Source organism: Monodelphis domestica, chromosome 2 (genome assembly GCF_027887165.1).
Source record: "Monodelphis domestica isolate mMonDom1 chromosome 2, mMonDom1.pri, whole genome shotgun sequence".
In the NCBI taxonomy this organism is placed as follows: Eukaryota; Metazoa; Chordata; class Mammalia; order Didelphimorphia; family Didelphidae; genus Monodelphis; species Monodelphis domestica.
In genome coordinates, this window is record NC_077228.1 from 8482648 (window position 1) to 8503259 (window position 20612).

The 20612-nt window shown below is 54.1% G+C and overlaps 1 protein-coding gene across 3 annotated transcripts; it reads left to right on the top strand.

The window, feature by feature from the left end:
- Window positions 1–340: 340 nt before the first annotated feature.
- Window positions 341–13117, top strand: DEPDC1 (DEP domain containing 1). 3 transcript variants are annotated; one of them, XM_016429843.2, is made up of 12 exons: window positions 341–516; window positions 1507–1772; window positions 3544–3694; window positions 4390–4508; window positions 4924–5054; window positions 6494–6541; window positions 8848–8988; window positions 9345–10160; window positions 10415–10587; window positions 10973–11149; window positions 11373–11558; window positions 12144–13117. In XM_016429843.2, exons 1-12 carry the CDS (start codon window positions 493–495, stop codon window positions 12282–12284), a joined length of 2373 nt encoding a protein of 790 aa, XP_016285329.2. In that variant the 5' UTR covers window positions 341–492; the 3' UTR covers window positions 12285–13117. The 3 variants fall into 3 exon arrangements, with proteins under 3 accessions (XP_016285329.2, XP_001379837.3, XP_007480466.1); XM_001379800.5 differs by lacking the exon at window positions 341–516 and adding an exon at window positions 807–976; XM_007480404.3 differs by lacking the exons at window positions 341–516; window positions 9345–10160 and adding an exon at window positions 811–976.
- Window positions 13118–20612: the final 7495 nt, after the last annotated feature.

Genomic DNA, 20612 nt, shown 5'->3' on the forward strand with positions numbered 1-20612 from the left:
TAAGAAGAGATGATTCTAGAAGCAGCCGGGAGGAGGCGAAGCGAGCAAAGGCTGCCTCGGACCCTTCCCGGCTGGGCGCCCTTCCCCGCTCTCCCCCTGACTGCGCTTCCTCCACTAGGAATGATTCCGCCCGGCACAGAGCCCGACGAGGCTCAGTACTGAATGAACGTCTCCGAAGGGTTTTCCATCGATACTATTTACCGAGAACCCTTCAAGTGCTGTCCGTGTAAGTGTGCTGATGGACGCGATACATCATGGCTCGTGGGCTGGGACCACGGAAGAGCGGGGCGTTCCTTGCTGGGACACTGACTTCTTCTCAGCCCCGCGGTTAAGCCCTCCGTATACCAGCAGACACGGTCTTTGCTGCTGGGAGCTCTAAAGGGGAGACCATTTTCACTTGCGGGGGTTCGGCACAAGGCAGACGGAAGGGCCGCGGGGTCCTTGGGGTGCGGACCCCAGGCAGGGAGCACCGAGACTTTGGGGACAGCCTGGATGCAGAGAAGACTACAAAACACGGTAACCCCGGGGGCTGGGACGAACGGCATTGGCTGGGGGGCGGGTGGGCGGGGAGCTGTCAGGGATGTTGTAGGTGGGTCCTTGTTCTGGGTTGGGCCGGCCACCAGCCGCGGAGGTCCTCAGGAATCCTGCGGAGCGTGCGCAGCCCTAGCAGGGCGCATCCCTTCACCGTGGGAGCAGTCGGGAAAGCCCCGCCCCTGCTCCTGCTAAGCCAGCCCTGAGTGGCCTTCTCCCCCGCCTCCGCTCGCCCGGCGTGTCACGTGATGCGGCCGCAGTCCAATCAGCGCCGCCGCCCGGGCTATTCAAACGGCTGCGGACGCCCTCCGAACAGTTGGTGTCGTGGAGGAGGGGGAGGGTCTTTGCAGCTATGAGAGGAGGCGCCCTGCGGCGCTAGCGGAGCCCTGCGGGGAGCATGGAGAGTCGGGGGATAACCCCGGGGCCCTACCGGGCCACCAAACTGGTAAGGGGGCCGCGCCCCATCTGGAGGAGGAGGGACTCTGGACTCCCCATCTCTGACCCCGGAACCTCCGTGACCGCAGCTGTAGGAGCAGGGACTCCCTCTCTGGGGGAACTCAGGCTCAGAGAGGGGACGAGATGTGACAGAACTGGAATCCAGGGCTCTGACCCCGGGGCCTCAGTTTCCCTTGTAGAATCAAGGGCTCCGCGGGCACTTGGAGGTCTCTGCGGCTCTCCCTCTGGGAGTGCCCAGGTCCAGAGAGGGGAAAGAACGTGGCAAAACTCGAACTCAGGCCCCCAGGCTCCCCGTCCAGCTCCGGAGATTTGAGGTGGCAGGTCTGGGATGGCTCCAGGCCTGGCTTGGAGGAGGGTTCGAGGGTGGAAATAGACCCCTAGACCGAGGCACGGGTCCTCCGCCTCAGTCCCCCCCTGGTCCTCCGCCTTGGTCCCCCCTGGTCCTCCGGGGAGGCTTTGGAGGGGCTCGGCAGGCGCGGTCACTTTGGTGCCCTCCCGGCACTCTTCTCCCCTTTGCAGTGGAATGAAGTGACGACGTGTTTCCGGGCCGGCATGCCGCTGAGGAAGCACCGGCAGCACTTTAAAAAGCACGGCAACTGCTTCACCGCCTGCGAAGCGGTCGACTGGCTCTACGAGCTGCTGCGGAGCAACAGCAACTTCGGGCCCGAAGTGACGAGGCAGCAGACGGTGCAGCTGCTGCGGAAGTTCCTCAAGAACCACGTGATCGAAGACATCAAGGGCCGGTGGGGGTCCGAGAGCCTGGACGACAACGGCCAGCTCTTCAGGTACGGCGGCCGGAGGGGCTCCTTCCCTTGTCGGAAGGAGGCTGGAGCCAGCGGAGGGGTCAGACCCTGGGTGGCCCCGCGGCCTGGATCTGGGGGAGAAGCCCGTGGAAGCCTGGTGTGGGCAGAGGCGGCCAAGGAGCCGGGCTCAGGATTGGAAAGAAGGCCGAGTGGAAGTGGCCAGCCGGGCCGTCGGTGGCTTGGCCTGCCCAGCCCCGCCCGCCGGCCCCTTCCTGGAGAACCGGGTCTTGGGTTCTGGTCCAGCACCGCATCAGTTAGGAGGAGGCGCCCGTCTTCCCGCAGCATCCCATCAAACTTTCCTGCCTCCGGGCTTTTTCTTCCTTCAGTGTGTGTGGGACATAGACGGGGGTACTAGCCTGACTGAGCCAGGGGCCCCGAGTGTATTATTGGGGGGGGGGGGGCAGAGCGCCCACTTCCCTGCAGTCACAGAACTTCAGAGCTGCCAGACTTCATTTCGCTCCTTATTGGGGATTTGGAGCATTTTTCCATGTTCATTATCTAACGGTTTTTAAATGATTTGGGGAGGGCTCCGTGGATGGAGAGTCCTGGGTGCAGGTGTGACCCTGGGCAAGTCCCTTAACCCCCACTGCCCAGCCCTGACCGCTCCTCTGCCTTGGAACCGCCCTAGAATACTGATACCAAGAGGGAAGTGGAGGGTTTGTACCTGCCTTTAGACCGTGTGTTCGGTGGGCCTTTTGAGTGGGGTGACAGCGCCAAAGCAAAAAGAAGGGTTTAAGCCCTATTGGGCTGTCTGGATGCGAAGTGTCCTTTCTCCTTAGTCGAGTAGCGTCTGAGGCCCGGCAGGCCCAGCAGCAGCCCTTCCCTTTTACACATGGAGGCTGCTGGGTGAGAGGGCTGATCTCCTGGCCCGGAAGGGGCAGGAATTGATTAAGGATCCCCCCAGATAGAACCTTGGCAGGTGGAAAAGCCCCAGAGATCTTTGGGGCGTAACAGCAGGAAGATGGTGGCTTCTGGGCTCCCTCCAGCAGTGGGACACTGAGGCTTGTTGGAGGGAAAGAGAAGTCCACAACTCTGCCACGTGACAGCAAGTCATTCTGGCTTGTCTTCCCACTGATTGGTGGGTTGAGAAGCCCCCCTCTTTTTTTTTTTTTAAACCCTCATCACCTTCCATCTTGGAATCAATACTGTGAATTGGTTCCAAGGCAGAAGAGCAGTAAAGACTAGGCAAAGGGGGTTAAGTGACTTGCCCAGGGTCACATAGCTGGGAAGTGCCTGAGGCCAGATTTGAACCCAGGACTTCCTGTCTTTGGGGCTGGCTCTCCATCTACTGACCCCACCTAGCTGCCCCCAAAGTCCCCTTTTTTTCCAATTTATTTACATGTTTTCCCAGACAACCACAACAGGTTTAAGAGGTAGGACGACAAAGGCCATGAGAAAGTATGTGGGCAATAAAGCAGCAGGTACTTTTCATGGCTAAAAAAATGTCGTATTCTGTGGCCATTTGAGGAGGGGCGAAGAGCCTCCCCCCAGGGCGGGTCACCCCAGGACGGTGTCGTCTGGTGACTGAGCTTCACTTAGAGTCATCAGGAAACGGCGCCGGTCGTGGTAGGTCGTCTTTAGAGAGAGGTGAGAAGGAGCCAAACGATTTCTCTATGGAGAAGCCGCTTATGGACCAACAGGGCCAATGCATCCGCTGTTACTGCATCTCACTAATCACTGTTGAATCCATCACGGTCACGGCATTATTCTCAGGCTCCCAACTTACATCCATTCCAATATCTTTTTGAAACAGATTTCCTACAACTTCTCCACTGAAAACTGTGCCGCGCCGCCATCCCGAGCTGAGAAAAAGCAGCTTAGAGAACATCCCGAAAGAGAAAGAAAGTGGCCTGAAGTTCCGGCCCTTGGCTCGCCGAACTCCGAAGAAGCACGAGCTCGCCCAGGTGATGTGTGTTTCCAACTGGTAGGATTTCCAGGGATCTGTTCGCAATGGCGTCATTGTCCCATCTACAGCCCATTCTGTGCCGCCCTCACGGGGTCTCAGGATTGTTGTAAGGCAGCTTTTTAGACATCAGAGCAGCAGACCCTTGGGAGAGCCCCTGCAGGCTCAGGGCCGCCCAGTGATGATGGAGTCAGCAGGGGCAGGGAAGGGGCCCCGGAGGAGTCCAGCCAAAGGCTGAGCGCACCTGCACCCTGAGGGGCAGTTGGGATGGATCGCGCTGGATTCTGAGAGGCCAGAGCTCAGGGGAGCCCAGGAACTGACCCTCCGCCAGGAAGCCAGATGGGAGGGCACCCCTTTTCTCTAAGAAGGTGCTTTAAATAGTGGTGAGGGTTTCGACTGTCTTGTCAACATTCACGGCATCACTTTGATGGAAAATGCATTTCTAGTTCCAAATGGGGAAACCAGAAATCCATGAAAAAGTAGTTTCCGGAGAGAACTTTCGTGACTTTGATGACTGAAGTGGGCGCCCCTGCCCTGCAGCAGCAGCAGCAGCAACTTAAAGATTAACAATCGTTTTAGGGCGAGCGTTACTTTCTTTAGCATTTTCCCACTTTTACAATGTTGTCATATTAAAATATCTTCTATTTGGTGAAACATTTCAATTGCCAAATTAAACCCAAGATATTTGTCTTTTAGGAAAATGCCGAAAATATTAGAAGTGAAATTTCAGATGACAATAAAGAAAACCCAGTCGAGAAAAGGGAAATCAGCCAGGAAGATATTGAAGAAATTTGGAGACACATTATTTTAATGCAGTAAGTCTGAATGTGCTTATGACCAATTTCTTGAGCTATTCAAACTTTGGATCTTTTTTTATTCAAAGTTACAAGGGAAAACTATAAGCCATAGTCTTAAAGAATTGAAAATTTTCAGTTGAATCCTTTTTTTCCTCATCTGAACCTAAATTTTATCTAAATTACTGAAATGACTTCTATGAATTTCTAAAAGGTCCCTGGGGAGAAAAAGTATTTGGGAAGAAGTAATTCTTATTCTTTCTGTCTGTCTGTGTCTGTGTGTGTGTGTGTTTGGAAATTATTTTTGTTCATTTTCTTTTAAAATTAACCGATTTAAATCTGATTGATCTTGGAAAGAATCGGGATGTAACTTAGTTATATTTGATGTTCCTTGTTCTCTAAAATAAGAGTCTCTTCATGATTTGTTTCCATTCAGCTTGCAAACCATCTTGGGTATATCCTCCTTAGAAGAAATCTTGGACACAACACAAATAATACCTCAGTACATAATATACAACATGACCAATACAAGCAAACACGGAGTTGTCGTTTTACAAAACAAAGCAGGTCAGTGTACGAAACCTCATTTAATACTGAGGGAAATGAATGAGCCATTTAGGTTAAAGCTGGTCAGGACTGTGGCGACAGGGAGGGCAGAGCCACCTCTCTGTGGGATAACATGGCCATTCGATGGAGGCGCTGCTCGGTGATGTCCCTAACAAGTCCCTGTGGGGGATTCGAGTGCCGAGCGCTTCTCCTCTGTCCGCCTGCCAGGGTTCAGCCCTGAAGACACACAGGGGGTGGCTGGAAGTCACTCATTGGTCTCCAGGCTGGCGATGAAGGAAGATCAAAATAGACCGGCACCAGGAAGCCGGCGCTTTATGGTCCAGATCCCTCAGGACCACTGTTTTTCTTTGACTCTATTTGTATTATTATTTGTTGTATTTTTTAAAGCCTTTTTTCCAGTTTTACTCCTCTGTGTGAACATGACCTTTTCCTACTAGATGTGAGCTTTCATTTTATGTATTATGTAGATCTTTTTTTTTTTAATCCTTCCCTTCCGTCTTAGAATCAATACTGTGTATTGGCTCCAAAGCAGAAGAGGGGTAAGGGCTAGGCAGTGGGGGTCAAGTGACTTGCCCAGGGTCACACAACTGGGTAGTGTCTGAGGTCAGATTTGAACCCAGGACCTCCCATCTCTAGGCCTGCCTCTCAATCCACTGAGCTACCCAGCTGCCCCCATGTAGATCTATTTTAATAGAAATACAAATAACTTAATTTTTGTAGGAATAATTTTATTGAAATTGTTTGGGTAAATTCAAATGAAGGCCCCAATTCCCAAGAAATCATAAGGGACTTCTGTTGTTTAAGGCACTAAAGGATGGCACTTAGAACTACTGAAGAAAGCAGTCTCCTATGTAAAGTGTCCTGATTTTTCTAATCAAAATCTAGGAATTTAATCTTATGCTTTTTCAACTAGAATAATGGGAAGTATTTTATTGCATTAATTATAGATTTCATTATTATGACCAGGTTCATCTACAGCATAACCCCCTTTTAAGCCACCACCTTGCCCAGACACATCACATGCTGATCAGATTGGCTGGGGGTCATTTAATCGTTCCCCAAAGACTCCAAGTGGGTGACCCGCAGATCGCCTTAAGTTAGCCAAAGCTGTTTACTTCAAGCACCCCGTGGCAGGCTCTGCCAGCTCCGAGGGCTCAGGACGGGCTGCTCTGGGAGGACCTGCTGGGCTCAGTGAGGGGATGCCGGAAGGCTCCAGGTCTGGGCTGCTCGCTGGCCCGTCAGAGGTGCTGGGCTGCATCCTCCCCGTGATCCCAGATGCACAGTGTGTGTGGGAGGAGGCCGGCAGTCATGAAGCGAAGAATTCACCCCCAGCCCTCCGAGGCTCCCCCGGCCCGGCATCTTCGGGGGCCTGGGCGCCTGTGGGTCCGGATCCTGCACTGCGCCGGGGGAGGGCCTCACCTTTGCGTCTCTCTTTGCAGATGACCTCCCGCACTGGGTGCTGTCCGCCATGAAGTGTCTGGCGAACTGTAAGTGACCGAAGTTCTGTCCCCTTTTACGTAACAGCTTAGTGAGGATTTTGTTGTTAAACGGTTGAATACAATTGGAGAAAGCAGAGCGCTGCTGTGGGATTTGGCCTGCTCCATCCGGGTTTCTGGGCCCCTTGATGCGGACCACCCACTTTGGGAGCTGAGAGCATTTTCCAGGTTTAAAAGTGAGAGGCGGAGAGTTGAGGTGATTCATGGAGGTAGCTCTGTACACGGTGGATGGGGGCCTTTTTGTGCCCTCCTGCTTTGTTGTTCTCCGATAGTTCCTGTAAAATGTTTGGCCAGGCAGGATGACCGGCTGTATTCTTTGCCCTTTAGATCTCAGACCCTTTTTGTTTTATAAACCTTTTGATGGGCCATGCTCCCTCCTGAGCCCAAGAGCCTGTGGACCAACAAGGGCAGTGAGGTGAGTTCAGATCTGGCCTCAGACTCACTAGCTGGGTGACGAGGTAAGTCTCTTCACCTGCCAGCCTCAGTTTGCTCATCTGTAAAGTGAGCCGGAAAGGGAAATGGCCCACCACTGCAGTGTCTCTGCCGAAGGAACCCCAAATGAGATCCTGAAGCGTCACACACAGCTGACCAACGATGACAGACAAAATAGCCAAAAGCCCCCGGCCTCAGGGATTTCCTCTGGGAGAAGAAGGTTCAAGGTTTTATCCCAGCTAAGTGCCAGAGAAGACACCTGGGACATTTGGGAGAGGGAAAGAGCCTTGAGGAGAATCAGGAGGAGAGCCTGAGCTGGGGAGATCCCCCTGCCAAGCCCCCCTATTACAGATGGGCTCCCTGAGGCCTGTAGCCTTTAATGGCCGGTTTGGTGGGAACAGAAACATGTAGAGGTGCTGTGGTCAGCCGTCCAGCCAACACTGACAGGTGTTTTCTGCTGCCTCTTGTTGAGCAGGAAGAGAATCCAAACCCGTGAGTCAAGGACTGTTTCCATCTCTGGGGCAGCCCCAGGCATGAGGGTAGGGAGCAGCCAGGAGTGTGGGGTCAGGGCCAAGCACAGGGTAAAGGGCAGTAGTGGGGGGGTGCACCCTAATCCTGGAAAGGCCCCAGAGGTGAGGAAAGAGGGCCTGGGGTGCTAGGTGGGAAATGGGCAGAGATCTAGAGGAGGATTGGGAGGAGGAGAAAACCATGTCCACAATAGGATGCAGCTGCCCAGGCCAAGGACCAGCCTTAGTCACGGCTGAGAGAAGGGCTGAGCAGTGCTAGTGGGGCTGGCAGGGGGGCAGAGTCCTGGGAGGAGAAGGCAAAGGCGGGAGGACCTGAATCCAGCAGCCAGAGGGATGTAATGACCAGTTGACCAGGCCTGTGAAGGCTTGCCTATACCACAGAAGGCCACCAGAAAAGATGGCGGAGAGCTTTAGAGGCTCAGATAGGGAAATGGGATGCTTCACCAGGGGCCTTGATTCTTAGAAGATCGAGAAGACAGGCTGTTGGCTAACCAGGATTGGGCTGACCCCTGGGCCTGGAGGACGTTGGGAATGGCTGCTGGAGGAGGGTGAAATGAAGGGAGAATGGCAGGATCGATCAGGAAGGATCCCAAAGCTTTGGCACCTGCACATTTTGGCCTCCCTGGACACTGGGACAGCCCAACTGGCCTTCTCTCTCCATCTCCTGTGGTTTCATGCTGGTCATTTTCCAGGCCTAGAAGGCTGCTCTCCTTCCCTCTGTCCCCAGAGCCCTTCCTGTCGTCAGACACACTTTGGGAGAGATGAAGAAGAGGACTCCGATTTTTTATTTTTTAGTTGTCCAGCTCTTCGTGACCCTATTTAGAGTTTTCCTGGCAGAGATCCTGGAGGGGTTGTCCATGCCCTTCTCTGGCTCATTTTACAGGAGAAGCTGAGGCTGGTCAGGGTCTTGGGGCCAGATTGGACTTCGAGCTTCCTGAGTGCCACCTACTGCCCCAGGAACCAGAGAGGAAATGTAGTTAAGGGGTGGCTATGGGAGTGGAGAGAAGGAGCCGGGCGAGAGGGATTGTGGAGATGGTAACAGCCGATCCGTAGGATGAGGGCGAGCGACCTCGGCAGAACCAGAGGCCAAACCTGCCCCATCCACGCCACCAGCCTTTATTCTTCCTGCCTTCCTTTCACCGTGTCATCTTCATTCCATCCCTTCCCATCTGTCAGGGATTCTCCTTGGCAGGGAAAGGAGAGGGAAGGGGCTGCCTCTCCCCAGCCACCTGTGTCTGTCGGGGGTCCGGTCCCCGGGGCTGTTGGCTTCCTCTCTCGTTCCTTCTCCGGAGCAGAGCCGTAAACGTTGCACGCCCTTCTTCTCCCTCCATCTTTTAGGGCCAAGAAGTAATGACCTGAGTCAGTCCACCTACGTGGGATTTGAGCGCGACGTGTTCCGGACCGTTGCCGACTACTTCCTGGATCTCCCGGAACCGCTACTTACTTTTGAATACTACGAGTTGTTTGTTAACATCTTGGGTATGTCAGAGACTTGGGAGCCCGCTGATCTGGGTCTGGGGGCTGCCCTGGTCTAAGCGATGAGCCCCGGCAGCCGAGAACCTTTGGATTCACTGGTCCTCTGGTTGAGTTCTTGGTTCGTTCTCACCCGAACGTGATGAGGGGCGCCTCAGTGATTCTCTGAAGGGGCAGGTTGAACCCTGGTCCTATTCTGAGGGGAGCCTCCCGCTGTCTCGCACGCTGGCCTCTCTTGCATGCTCCTTTTTTCTGAATCAAGTACTTGCTTTTACTAACATCCGTGACGCTTTCCTTCCCTTTTTCCATTTGTGTCCTTTGTCAAACCAGCCGCATCTTCATTTTTGTTTATTCTCTGTCAGTTGTCTGTGGCTACATCACAGTTCCAAATAGAACCCGTGGAGAGCCCCAACCCCGAGATGATCCACAGACCTCCAAAGCCCTGCACGTAAACAGTCTGAACTCTTTCAAATCAACCGAGTGCCTCCTCCTTAGCCTCCTTCACAAAGAGAAAAGGAAAGAAGCATCGCAGCCCCCCAAGGCTCTCCCGAGAGGGGGGCAGAGAGGTCCAGGAGGGGGCCCCGGGGAGCTGCCCCTCGGTGACCCGCGCAGCAGAAGGTCCCGGGCGAGCATCCTCCTCGGGGGAAGTTGTCAGAACTTAACGGGTTTGAGGAATGAGCCCGCGCTGGCTTTCTCCAGGCTTAGGCCGCGATGCCACTCTCTGGAAGGCCTGGTAGATGCCTCGCAGACTGGGGGCGGCCGTGACGAAGAAGAGCTCTGGGATCCTGAGCCTCGAGAGGACTCGAACACGGCTCCCGGCCCCGAGGAGGGGAGCCCCAAGTCACTCTCTGTTGGTTTTAAGAGAACGTGCCCGGTGGCCGTGGGAGCCCACGAGGAGTCGTGCCCCGGGAAGCTGCCGCCCAAGCAGCTGTGCCGGTCCCAGAGTCTGCTCTTCAGCCGTCCCCGGAGGAGAAGCAGCCGCGTCCACGCGCCTGTGGCCGAGGTGACCGTGACGCCAAACTGCTCGGGCCACCTCCGACAGAGCACCGGCAACGTGGCCACGGCCAGTGAGCCCCAGAATGGCGGCTCCTCAGTCAGCAAGAGGCTCTGCCGGAGCTCGCTGGAGCTTTCAGGAAAGGCTTCTCCTCCGCTCTCTTCTGGGCTGCCTGGCACGCAGAGTAAGGCCCGCGCTGCCCGGCGCCCTCACCCTCTGCCCACTAACCCCCGGGTCCGCTTGCGTGTGCCAAGAAAGGCTCCCAGCAGTGAACGAGGGACGAGTGCTGTCGCCTGTGCTTGCTGTAGGGAGTTTGCTGCCATGAGTCTGGCTGGCGGGGTCTGCCCGGGCTTAGGGCGCGAGCGGAGCCGCTGGCGGCCCCTGTGAGATGGGGGGCCCCGCGGGGCCCCGCTCGGTGCTCACGGCCTCTCCTCCTAGGTCTGCTGCAGCCTCATCTGGAGCGCGTGGCCATCGACGCCCTGCAGATCTGCTGCCTGCTGCTGCCCCCGGCCAACCGGAGGAAGCTGCAGCTCCTCCTGCGCATGACCTCCCGCATGAGTCAGAACGTGGACCTGCCCAGACTGCACGACGCCGTGGGGACGCGCTCGCTGGTGAGTCTGGACACGGCCGCCCCCGGCCTCCTGGCCGGGCACCGGTCTACCCCTCCCCTCCGCGGACTCGCGGCCCGTCCTTGGCCTCCTTCAGGGCTCCTGACCCCCCGGGCTGTGCCCTGGCCGGAGCCGTTATTGGGAGAACTAGCCGCCCTCCCAAGTGCTGACCAGCTTGACCGCTGGGAGGGGAGCTTGCTTTGTGGTCTTAGAAGATCAAGCGCTGAAGCGGCGCCTGCAGTGTCCGGGGCGGTCGGGAGCACTGGGAGAGGCCCCACCCCGGGGAGTCCTGGGGGGAGACGTCGGGCAGAGCCGTGCGCTGGAGCTCCGGCCCAGGAGCTCGGCGCCTGCAGGCCGCTCACGAGCCGTGCTTGTGCCCTGCCCGCAGATGATCCAGACCTTCTCCCGCTGCGTGCTGCGCTGCGCCCAAGAGGCCGACCTGGACGAGCTGCTCGCCGCCAGGCTGGTCTCCTTCCTCATGGACCACCAGCAGGAGGTTCTGCAGGTCCCAGCCCACCTGGAGGCCGCCGTGGAGAAACACCTGGACTGCCTCCGGAAGGGCCACGTAGGTGCCCCGAGAGAAGAGACCCCACAGGGCCCCCTCCCCTTGCTGGCTCTGCCTCTGTCCCCGACAGCTGCCCTCCGTCCAAGCGTTGCTCCACTCTGAAATGGCTCGTCCCGTCCCCTTTGGACTGCGCAGAGCCCTGGCGAGGGAGCGGACAGCCCCCACCTGGCCAGGCCTCCCGATGACGCCCGTGTCCACTCGGGCCGCCTCTCCTCCTCCTCAGGTCCCGCATCCCGCAGGCGAGCCGCTGGCCGCACTGCCCACCTACTCCTACTGCCGGCGGATCAGCGCGCAGGAGTTCGATGAGCAGAAAGTGTCCACGTCTCAGGCGGCCATCGCGGAGCTTCTGGAGAATATCATCAAAGACCGGAGCTTAGCTCTGAAGGACAAGAGGAAGAAGCTAAAGCAGGTGAGGAGGGAAGGCAGGGACAGAAGGGCCGGCCCAGGGCAGGAGGACCACCGTCCGAGGAGAGCCGGGGGGCCCAAAGTGCCTGCCTCTGGCCCCTGGCGGCGCCTCCACAGGCTCCGCAGCAAATGACCACGTGTGGCCGTGAGCCCATCCAGAGAAGGGGTGACCGCAATGGCGTCTGCATTGGGCTTCGTGCCTTTCGTAATGTCCTGGAGGTGAGCCATCGTGGCGCGCCCCAGAGATCCTGGGGGGCAGGAAGTGAGGGGGCGCCCCCCAACCTCCCAGAGACCGCCTGACCTGAGGCCTGGTTTGGTGTTCGTCCTGCCTTTCGGTAAGGCAGGGTTCTGGTTCTGTTTTATTGTCACAAACGACCCAGAGGGGGAATCGGAGACCCTGAACTGGGCAGGGGCTTCCCCTCAGGAGGGCCACGCTTCATGGTGCCGCCAGGGATGGGCACGGGGCCTGCTGGAAATGCCAGGACAGAGACGTGGTCAGGCCGCAGAGATGGCCGAGTGCAAACAGCTCCCAGGTGTCTCCCGGCCCCTGCCCGGCTCAGCCGAGCTCCAAGTGTGCCTTGTGTTTCAGTTCCAGAAGGAGTACCCCGCCATCTACCAGAGCAGGTTCCCCACCACCGAGAGCGAGGCCGCCCTGCTGGGCGACAAGCCCACCCTCAAGCAGCCCATGCTGCTGCTGCGGAAGCCAAAGTTCCGGAGCCTCCGCTACTGACCGCGCATGGCAGCACCCACCTCTCCACCCTTCCCCGATCAGCGGCCACGTGCACAGAGCGGGAGACCCTGCAGAGCCGGCCAGGCCAAGGGACGACGAGGGGAGCCATCGGAGCCTCCCGCAGAGCGCGTGCCCAAAGCCATCCCCCTTGGGGCGACTGCGAGGCTGGCCTTGGCCCCTCGGACCCACGTCTTCAGCTCCATTTTGCACTCCTGTATTTCTTTTCCATGTTTTTTATACGTTTGTGTGTCTGTCTGTTTAAAGCTAGAAATGCGGCATCCCATTTCACTTGTTTCCTGGCACATCAGCCTCGCTTCCCTCCAGCGACCACGTTCCCCAGCACAGGAGGGCAAAGGCCCAGCTCCTCCGGCCTCTCCCAGGCAGCAGCCCAGGCCCAGGCCAGTGCCCACAAGATGGTGCCCTTGCCCACCTCCCTGCACATCCACAGGGAGCCCCCAAGGTCAGAGGGGAGCATCTGGGGCTCTCCTGAATCGAGGAACCACTCCGCTTCTCAGTGCAATCCTGCCGTGCCTTCATTGCTCAGGGCCCCCCAGAGCCCATCTAGACCCGCCGAGGGCTGAACCCAAAGGCCCAGAGAGGACGGCCAAGGGTGCTGGGGATGTTTACAATTTTGTGACCATGAGTGTGCTAGAAATTGGGATGAAAGTTTTTCTGGGATTTGTGTAATGGTTTGATTCTGTTCACTTATATTTAATCTCCTTAATAAGGAGTAAGTAGACACAGTAAGAGATTTCCAATTATGAAATTAAAAGTATCACGTGACTGGCAAAATAAAATGATTCCAACCGCTCTTGGCAGAGCTGTCACCAAGACGAGCTTTTGTCACAGCGTGTCCCTCATTGTGTGTTCTGCAGGGGTGGGGAACATTCGGGATGGGCCCACAGCTTCAATATTCCTTTTCCCCAAACCTTCACCTTCCGTCTCAGAATCCATACCCAGGATCAGTTCCGAGGCACAAGAGCAGAAAGGGCTGGTTAATTTTAAAGCGAAAGAGCAGTAAGGGCTGGGAAATGGGGGTTAAGTGACTTGCCCAGGGTCACACAGCCAGGGAGTGTCTGAGGCCAGATTTGCACCCAGGACCTCCCATCTCCAGGCCTGGCTCTAGCCACTTAGCCACTTATCCACCCCCTCTTTTCCCTACTTCCTAAGAAAAATGCCAAATCCCAACACAAAACCCTGGAGTAATTAGGAGGCTCACCAGGCCAAACTTTGGTGGATAATTGGGCCTGGAGACCCTACTAGCCAGGTGCAGAGTTAAACTGATCATTTGATTCTAGGCTGTCTCTGCATATGGCAAATTTTCTTTTGTCTTTAATGAGTCTCACTTTTTTTCCTGAAAAATTGGAGCTATAACCTGCCCTATCCACCTGCTCCCTCAGCCTGGGTAGGTCACAAGTCCCCTGATCCCATGGTCAATCCCCAGCACCTGTCCAGCCAACCTTTGCCTGAAAGCTCATCATCAGATCGATTCACAGAGGGGAACAGCTTGCATCCATCATCCTGACTTCTGCCTACTGGAAGCAAACAGACCAAGGTCTAACAGGCCCCTTCTCCAGGCTGAATGTCCCTCCCTCTGATGTCCACTCTGGCCCCATGACTCATTCTCTTCTAACCCTCAGTTTACCGTTGCGCTTTCTAATGCATTGGGCATGGAATTAAACTCCAGACGAGACACGGGAGAGAGATCCCACAAGGGATCCAAGCTACAAATGGATCTACAAGCTCAGCTCCAGATTTATAAGTATTTAGTAATAAAAAGAGGGAGAGAAGCGTCAAGGCAAGATGGCAGGCCAGCCCAGCCCAGGGTGCCCATCTCCCTCTGTGGCATTGCCATGTTGGCTCTGGTGCCTAGATGCTCACATGGATGCCAGATGATGCTGGCAGCAGACCATCGGGGGCACCTACATCACAGTGCTGGGCCCTCAGGACCCTCAATTGTCTACAATGCAGCCCGAGGCTTCCATGTTTTAGCAAGATCACACATAACTGAAATTGGATCTTGGAAACCTTTGCTTCAGCCAGTGGTCTCCAAAGAATGCTTTTGTTAGTTGTTATTCATCTGATATAGATAACCAAGTGGGTAGTTTATAAGACAAGGAATTGCCCATAACAGTGATGTTTTTCATCAGGATGGCTTCTTTGTGTAGATACTCAAAAACAATTCAACAGGAGACTGAAAGGAATTTGGTAGACCAGGGGGTGCGAGCGCTCTGCATTTTCTCACTAATTCCATAGTGGTGCACTTCAGGGCTTTTGTTCTTTAATTTACGCCATTGCTTCTGGGTTCTCTGCTCAGATATCAGCAGCTGCTGTGGACATGGGTCTGTCTCTGGGCCAAAGGAGTGAAGGCCCGAGTTCCTTGGTGGGTTTATCCTTCCAGCCCTAGACCATCCTCCAGTCCGGTCTCCCTCAGTGCCTCCAGGTCACTCAACATGTCCAAACAGAACCCTTTGTTGCTTCTCCTTCCCTAACCACCCCTCTTCCTGCCTTCTGTCTGGGAAGGCACCACCAGATTCTCTCCCATTCACTGCCTAGAAGACATCAAGAGTTTTTCATTGTCCCTCACCTGCCCCCTTTGGAGGCGGTGATCGCATATGTACAGCATCCTCACCACAACCCAGGAGAGGTGCTTTGTGAGCCTCATTTTACACGTGAAGAAACTGAGGCAGACAGAAAAAGGGACTTGGCCAAGGTCACATCCGACTAGTGTCTGAGACCTTAATGAACTCTTGCTGAGTCCAAGACCAGAGCTCTATCCAGTGTGCCACCAATGAGCTTATCCTTCCCTGGGACAGCTTTTCAGATAGTATGAGAAGGTCATCGTTTCCTCTCCTTTTTTTCTTAAAGGAATGGGCATTTCTTGGGCCTACACAATGGGCCAGTCACCAAATACCCCCAGCTCTACCTAACAGGGGGGTGACATCCCTGAGGACCCTTTCCCTAATGGCTGCCCTCCTGGTCCTCTCCAGGGTATGGATGGCCTTCCTAAACTGTAGCACCCACTCCAGATGCATCACCAGGGAGAGCCCTAAAGACCCTCCTAGAAGCCCGGGCACGCCACCCTTCTTGGTGCAGCCTACGATCGCCTTTCCTCTGACATAACTTCTCATGTGAGGGCTCATCTTTGAGTCCGCTGAAACCCCCAGATCTTTTTCACATAAACTACCCCTGAGCCACCACTTATACTTCCAAGTTGACTTTTTCAACCTGAGTCAAAGACTTTACATTTATCCCCACTAAATTTCACCAAATTATTTTGCCTCGTTGTTCTAGCCTGTCCAGATTCCTTCCCTCCTGGACCAGCTGCCCAGTGTTAGTCACCCACATGATGACATCTGCAGATCAGATGAGTGTCAGGAAAGGAAGCCACACAGATAAAATCTCCCCAACATCCCTCATGTCCATGCAGGTCCTGGGAGGCTGCAAAGCCTCGAACAGGAAGGTCCGGGGTGGATCAGTCCTGAATCCTGGGCTGTCTCCCACTTCCCTCAGAGGCACTAATGACGATGCTTTCCTGTTTGGCCATGCCGAACTCTTGGAAGTTTTACTTTTAAACAAAAGACCCCCCTTTGATCCTGGGAATCTGCCCAGCAGGACTGACTTCTGTGGCTGTTCCTCCAAGCCTACTTCCATCAGGATGAGATGATTTCACAAGCTCCTGGCATGACGCATCCTAAGCCTGCTCGCCTAAGGAGAAAGAGAAATGCTGCAGTGGAGAGGATGCATGAATACCAATTGAGCTTTGAGACAGCAGCCTGCAGGATCCTCTCGGGGGAGACAATGTCATCGGTCAGAAAGCCGATGCAACAGCCCTCACCAATGGAACTCGCATTCCATGGCTGGAGGATAAAGTGGGCATGTTTGCCTGATAGATAAACCGTCCTTGGTGCTTGACCTTCAAATCTTGCTGCGCCTCCCACCACCCTGGGACCGGTTCCCTCATGCTAGCCAGTGGAGAGAGGCCAAGTTGGAAAAGACAGAAGCAACCTTGGATTCCTTCTTCAGAATTCGTTATTGGGAAACCTTCCTGTGCAAACTTACTGACATCCCTTTACCGCTAAACATAGCCCCAGGGCTTCATTGACCGTCCTTTGCGCTCAGTTTTATCAGCCTTGTTATTATTATTATTATAGTACTTGTAACAGTAATATCCAAAATGGAGCCCCAGACCCATCTGATGGACAAGGGCACCACACAGGAGGCAGGGTGGCACGTCCCTGGCCCCTCTCACTAAGGATTTTTCTGCTTCCACAAAATCTATCACTGGTTGACAATGGCCTTGCTGTTCCTTGCCAGGAACACTGTCTCCAGACTCTAGTACCCACGCATCTTCCCTGCTTGTTTCCTGGCCCGGAATCGCCTTCCTGCTCACCTCTGGCTCTTGGCTTCCCTGAATTCCTTCGATTCCTCCCTAAAATGCCTCCATCTGCAAACATTCTCCCATGAGCTCCTTCTCCCCCTGGCCTTTATCCTGCCTACGTCTGCTATGTGCATCGTTGCTGGCATGTCTCTCTGGTAGAGAATGAGGAAACGTGTTTGAGGTCCAGGGCCATTGAGCGCATTCTCTGTCCGGGGTCACATTGGGCCATAATAGTGTACCTCCCAGTACGGAAGAACCTGGGTGGTCTCATGACTGTGAAATGGTTGAGCAAAGTGAACCCAGCAATAGATTTCTTGACAAGAACCAGCAAACATGAAAACTAGGAAAATGCAGGAGAGCGTCTCCGGGTATCAGAAAGAAGCTACACAGACCATGGAGAAGAAGGCACTTCGCTGGCTTGGCTGCCTTTTGGTTGTTTCCAAAGGCTCCATGATCCTGGGCCGTGGAGCTGACGCTGGGTTTCAGGGCTGTGCCGAGCTCTGGCAGGCAGGTTCCACGAGGCTGGCAAGTCTCATACAGGCTCAGTACCAGGCTCCATCTGCTTTCTGTTCTGAATGGAGACATTCATCACCCACAGGCTGGCCGCCTAGCCCTGGTGGGACAAGGGGAAAGACTGAAGGCAGCACTGATAGGTCCTGCTCTGCAGAAGAAAGCCCTTGGCACTATGGAAGGCTCTATGTAAATAGATGGTTCTGATGGTCCTTCGAATGCACTGAGTTCGTGTGAATGTGTCTGACATAATAGAAACAATCGTCCTATCCTGGGAAACTGCACAGGAAATGAAGAGAATTCAGAAGGAACCCTGAAAGTGGATGGGATTCTCTTGTTGAAGGAAACACTATTTTTTTTTTTCAACAACGGCCAATAATTAATAGCAGAGACCTTCATCCTTGGGCACTCAGTCTGAAGGAGCCAAAAAAGAGAGGATGACAAAGAATGGGCACTGTGTAGTGTCAGGTCTGGAATCGGGGACACCCAGGTTCAAATCTGACCTCAGACACTTACCTATGTCTGTGTGTGTGTGTGTGTGTGTGTGTGTGTGTGTGTGTGTGTGTGTGTGTGTGACCCTGGGAAAGTCATCTCACCCTGTGTGCCTCAGTTTCCTCCCTATCATGCGTCATGTAGGTAATGTGGAGTTACAGAAAGCACATTGCACTGAACATAAATTCAAGCATCTGTGGTAGTTAGCTGGGTGACCTTGGACAGATCTGCTGAGCTATCTGAACCTCAGTTTCCTCGTCTATAAAAAGGGGTTTGCTTCCCATTGTAGAAAGAAATGGCAAACTTCTCCAGGATCTCTGTCAAGAAAATCCCAAATGGGACGAGTTGGCCCCTACTGAAACAAATGAAACACTTTCCAGGGTGCGTTTGTTTGGGGCGATCCCCCTCCTCCTCCTCCTCCTCTTTTGTCATCTCTTAGACCACCTTCCCCACACACAGAGAAGAAGCAGAGAAGAGAGAAAATGAAACACGGTGTTTGGGAAGACTTCACTGACTCAGACATAACAGCATCGTGGAGAAGGAAGGAGGGAAGAAGAGAGAGGGGGAGGGAGAAAAGAAAGAGGAATTCCGTTCTTGGCTTCCCTAGAGCTCCAAGAGCTTGTTGGCCTCCGATTGTGCAGCGAGCTCTGGCCTCTTCACCATGTTCTTCAGCCTCTAACAGGGAAGCATGGCCGCTTTACACACCCAGATTCCTCCTCTTCAGAGAAAGCTAGAGCTCCTTAGAACATCTCTGACCCAAACAAAGACAACCATCGCCTGCTTGCCTTTGCCACCTCGGGCTGAAGAGGTTGTAAATGAGGAGAGAGCTGGTGTCTTGTCCGAATCCAAGTCTCCCAGTGCTCTACCCACTAAGCCACTCTGCCTGGTCCAGCCAATCCCTTTGGCTACCAGGGAAGGAATGGAGGGGAAAAGGGAAGCTGCAATCTGGATAATTGGGGGTGGAGAATCGTATTCCCTCAATGATGTGAATCTTGAAGGGGAAAGTGGGAGCTGTGGAGCCTGAGAGGTCCAGATAAGGGCTTCCATTGGCTGCCTACGCTGGGCATCCAGGAGCTGCTAAGCAAAAGATAATGAGGGATTAAACAAATCCGCTGGCCAGACTGAATGGCCGTTCCTGTATCTGCAGCAGGAGACTCTGTGTCACTTCCATAAGCTAGTCCAAAGCTTTTATGCCCTTTAAATTTTTTGTGGCAAACTAATCCGTCAGCCCAGAAATCCTGAGGATTAGGAACCCCATCTCTTTCCTCCACTTCCTCCTCCCGCAGCCTGGGAGAGTGGCCTGGCAGACCCTCACCTTCCCGCCGCCCCAGAAGGCTCCACCAGCTCCTCTTTTCCTTTCCCGTAACTTCCTCTGAGGGGTTCTAACCGTCTGCCTCGAAGATATCTGGGAGGCTCTCCCTCACCCAGCCCTCTACAATGATGGCTTGCTCTGGCCCCCGGGAATCTCCGGGGGCTTCACTCCCACCGTGTGTGGGACCCAGTCTTACTCTGGGGGATTCTGTTTCCCAGAAGGCCATGGGAGCCATCGCTCTCAGATGAGGTCATGGCCCATATTCTCGGACCCAGTGAAAAAACGTAGCAGATTCTGTGAGAATCTCAGGAAAAGCTGGTAAGAGGAGCCCATGGAAAGACATAAAAGAATGAGCCGGCCTTACACACTTCAGAGCTGTGTGACCCTGGGCGAGTCACTTCACCCCCATGGCCTAGCCCTTACTTCCCTTTTGCCTTGGAATCAATACTTAGTGTCAATTCTAAGAAGCTAAGAAAAAAATAAATAAAAGTTCTCCCCTATTGCCCAGCCGGTAGCCATCTCTGCAAACACCTTTCTCCTGTCGTTCCTCTGTTGTTCTTTCTCATCTGTGTCAGGGGCTGCCGAGCAACCTCTTCTCCAAGAGATTAATGGTAGGACGCGGCATTGGTCCTCTGGAATGTGGGGGTGATTCTTCCATCCACCAAAGTTTTTAATTCGTCAGATTTGTTTTCCATTAGGATGTCGTCAATACGTGAATTGTTCTGGTTCTGTTCTGTGTCCGTTCATCCAAACCTCCCCAGTTTTCTCTTTTTTAAATAATTTCTTCTGCCATCATAAGGGCACCTGGGTGGTGCGGTGGATGGAGCACGGAAGGGCTTGGAAACGAGAAGACACTCTTTTTGAGTTTAAATATGGCTCCAGACATTCGCCAGCTGTGTGACCCCTGGCAAGTCGCTTCATTAACGCTGTTTGCCTCAGTGTCCTCGTCTGTAAAAATGAGCCGGAACAGGAAATGGCAAAGCACTCCAGCATCTTGGCCAAGGAAACTCCCAATGTGGCCACAAAGAGTGAGACGACTGAAGACTCCACGACAAGCGTGTCACCCCTCTGGCATGCCACAATCTGCCCAGCCATCCCCAAACGGATGGATTCCCCTTTAGTTTCTACTTCTTTACCACTACAAAAGACTAGCTGGAGATAGTTGTCTATAGACGGCTCTTTTCCCTCTTTGATCTCTTTGGGCTTTAGACCTGCTACAGTCTCAGGGCTAAAGGGGGGGCCAATTTTGTGACTTTCTAATTGTCATTACAATTTCCAAAATGGCTCCACTCACGTGCCTTTGTGGCCATCACCTCCAACAATTCTCCTTTTCCTTTATTTTATCATCGTTGCTTATCAGTGGGTACGAAGGGAAATCTCAGAGCGGCTTCCATCTCGATTAATGATTTGGAGTATTTTTCAAGAGAGTGTTGAGAGCTGGCATGTGTTCTTTTCAGATCTTTTTTATTCAGAACCATCGACTATTTGTTGCGAAACCTTTGTCCTTTTCTGGGCTCAAGATAAGTAACTTATTCCTGGAATGTTCCCGTTTTCCTCGTGTTAACCTCTCATTTGGCTGCCCTAATTTGATTTCAAAGTATTAATCTACATCATGGGATTGATGAAACCACCC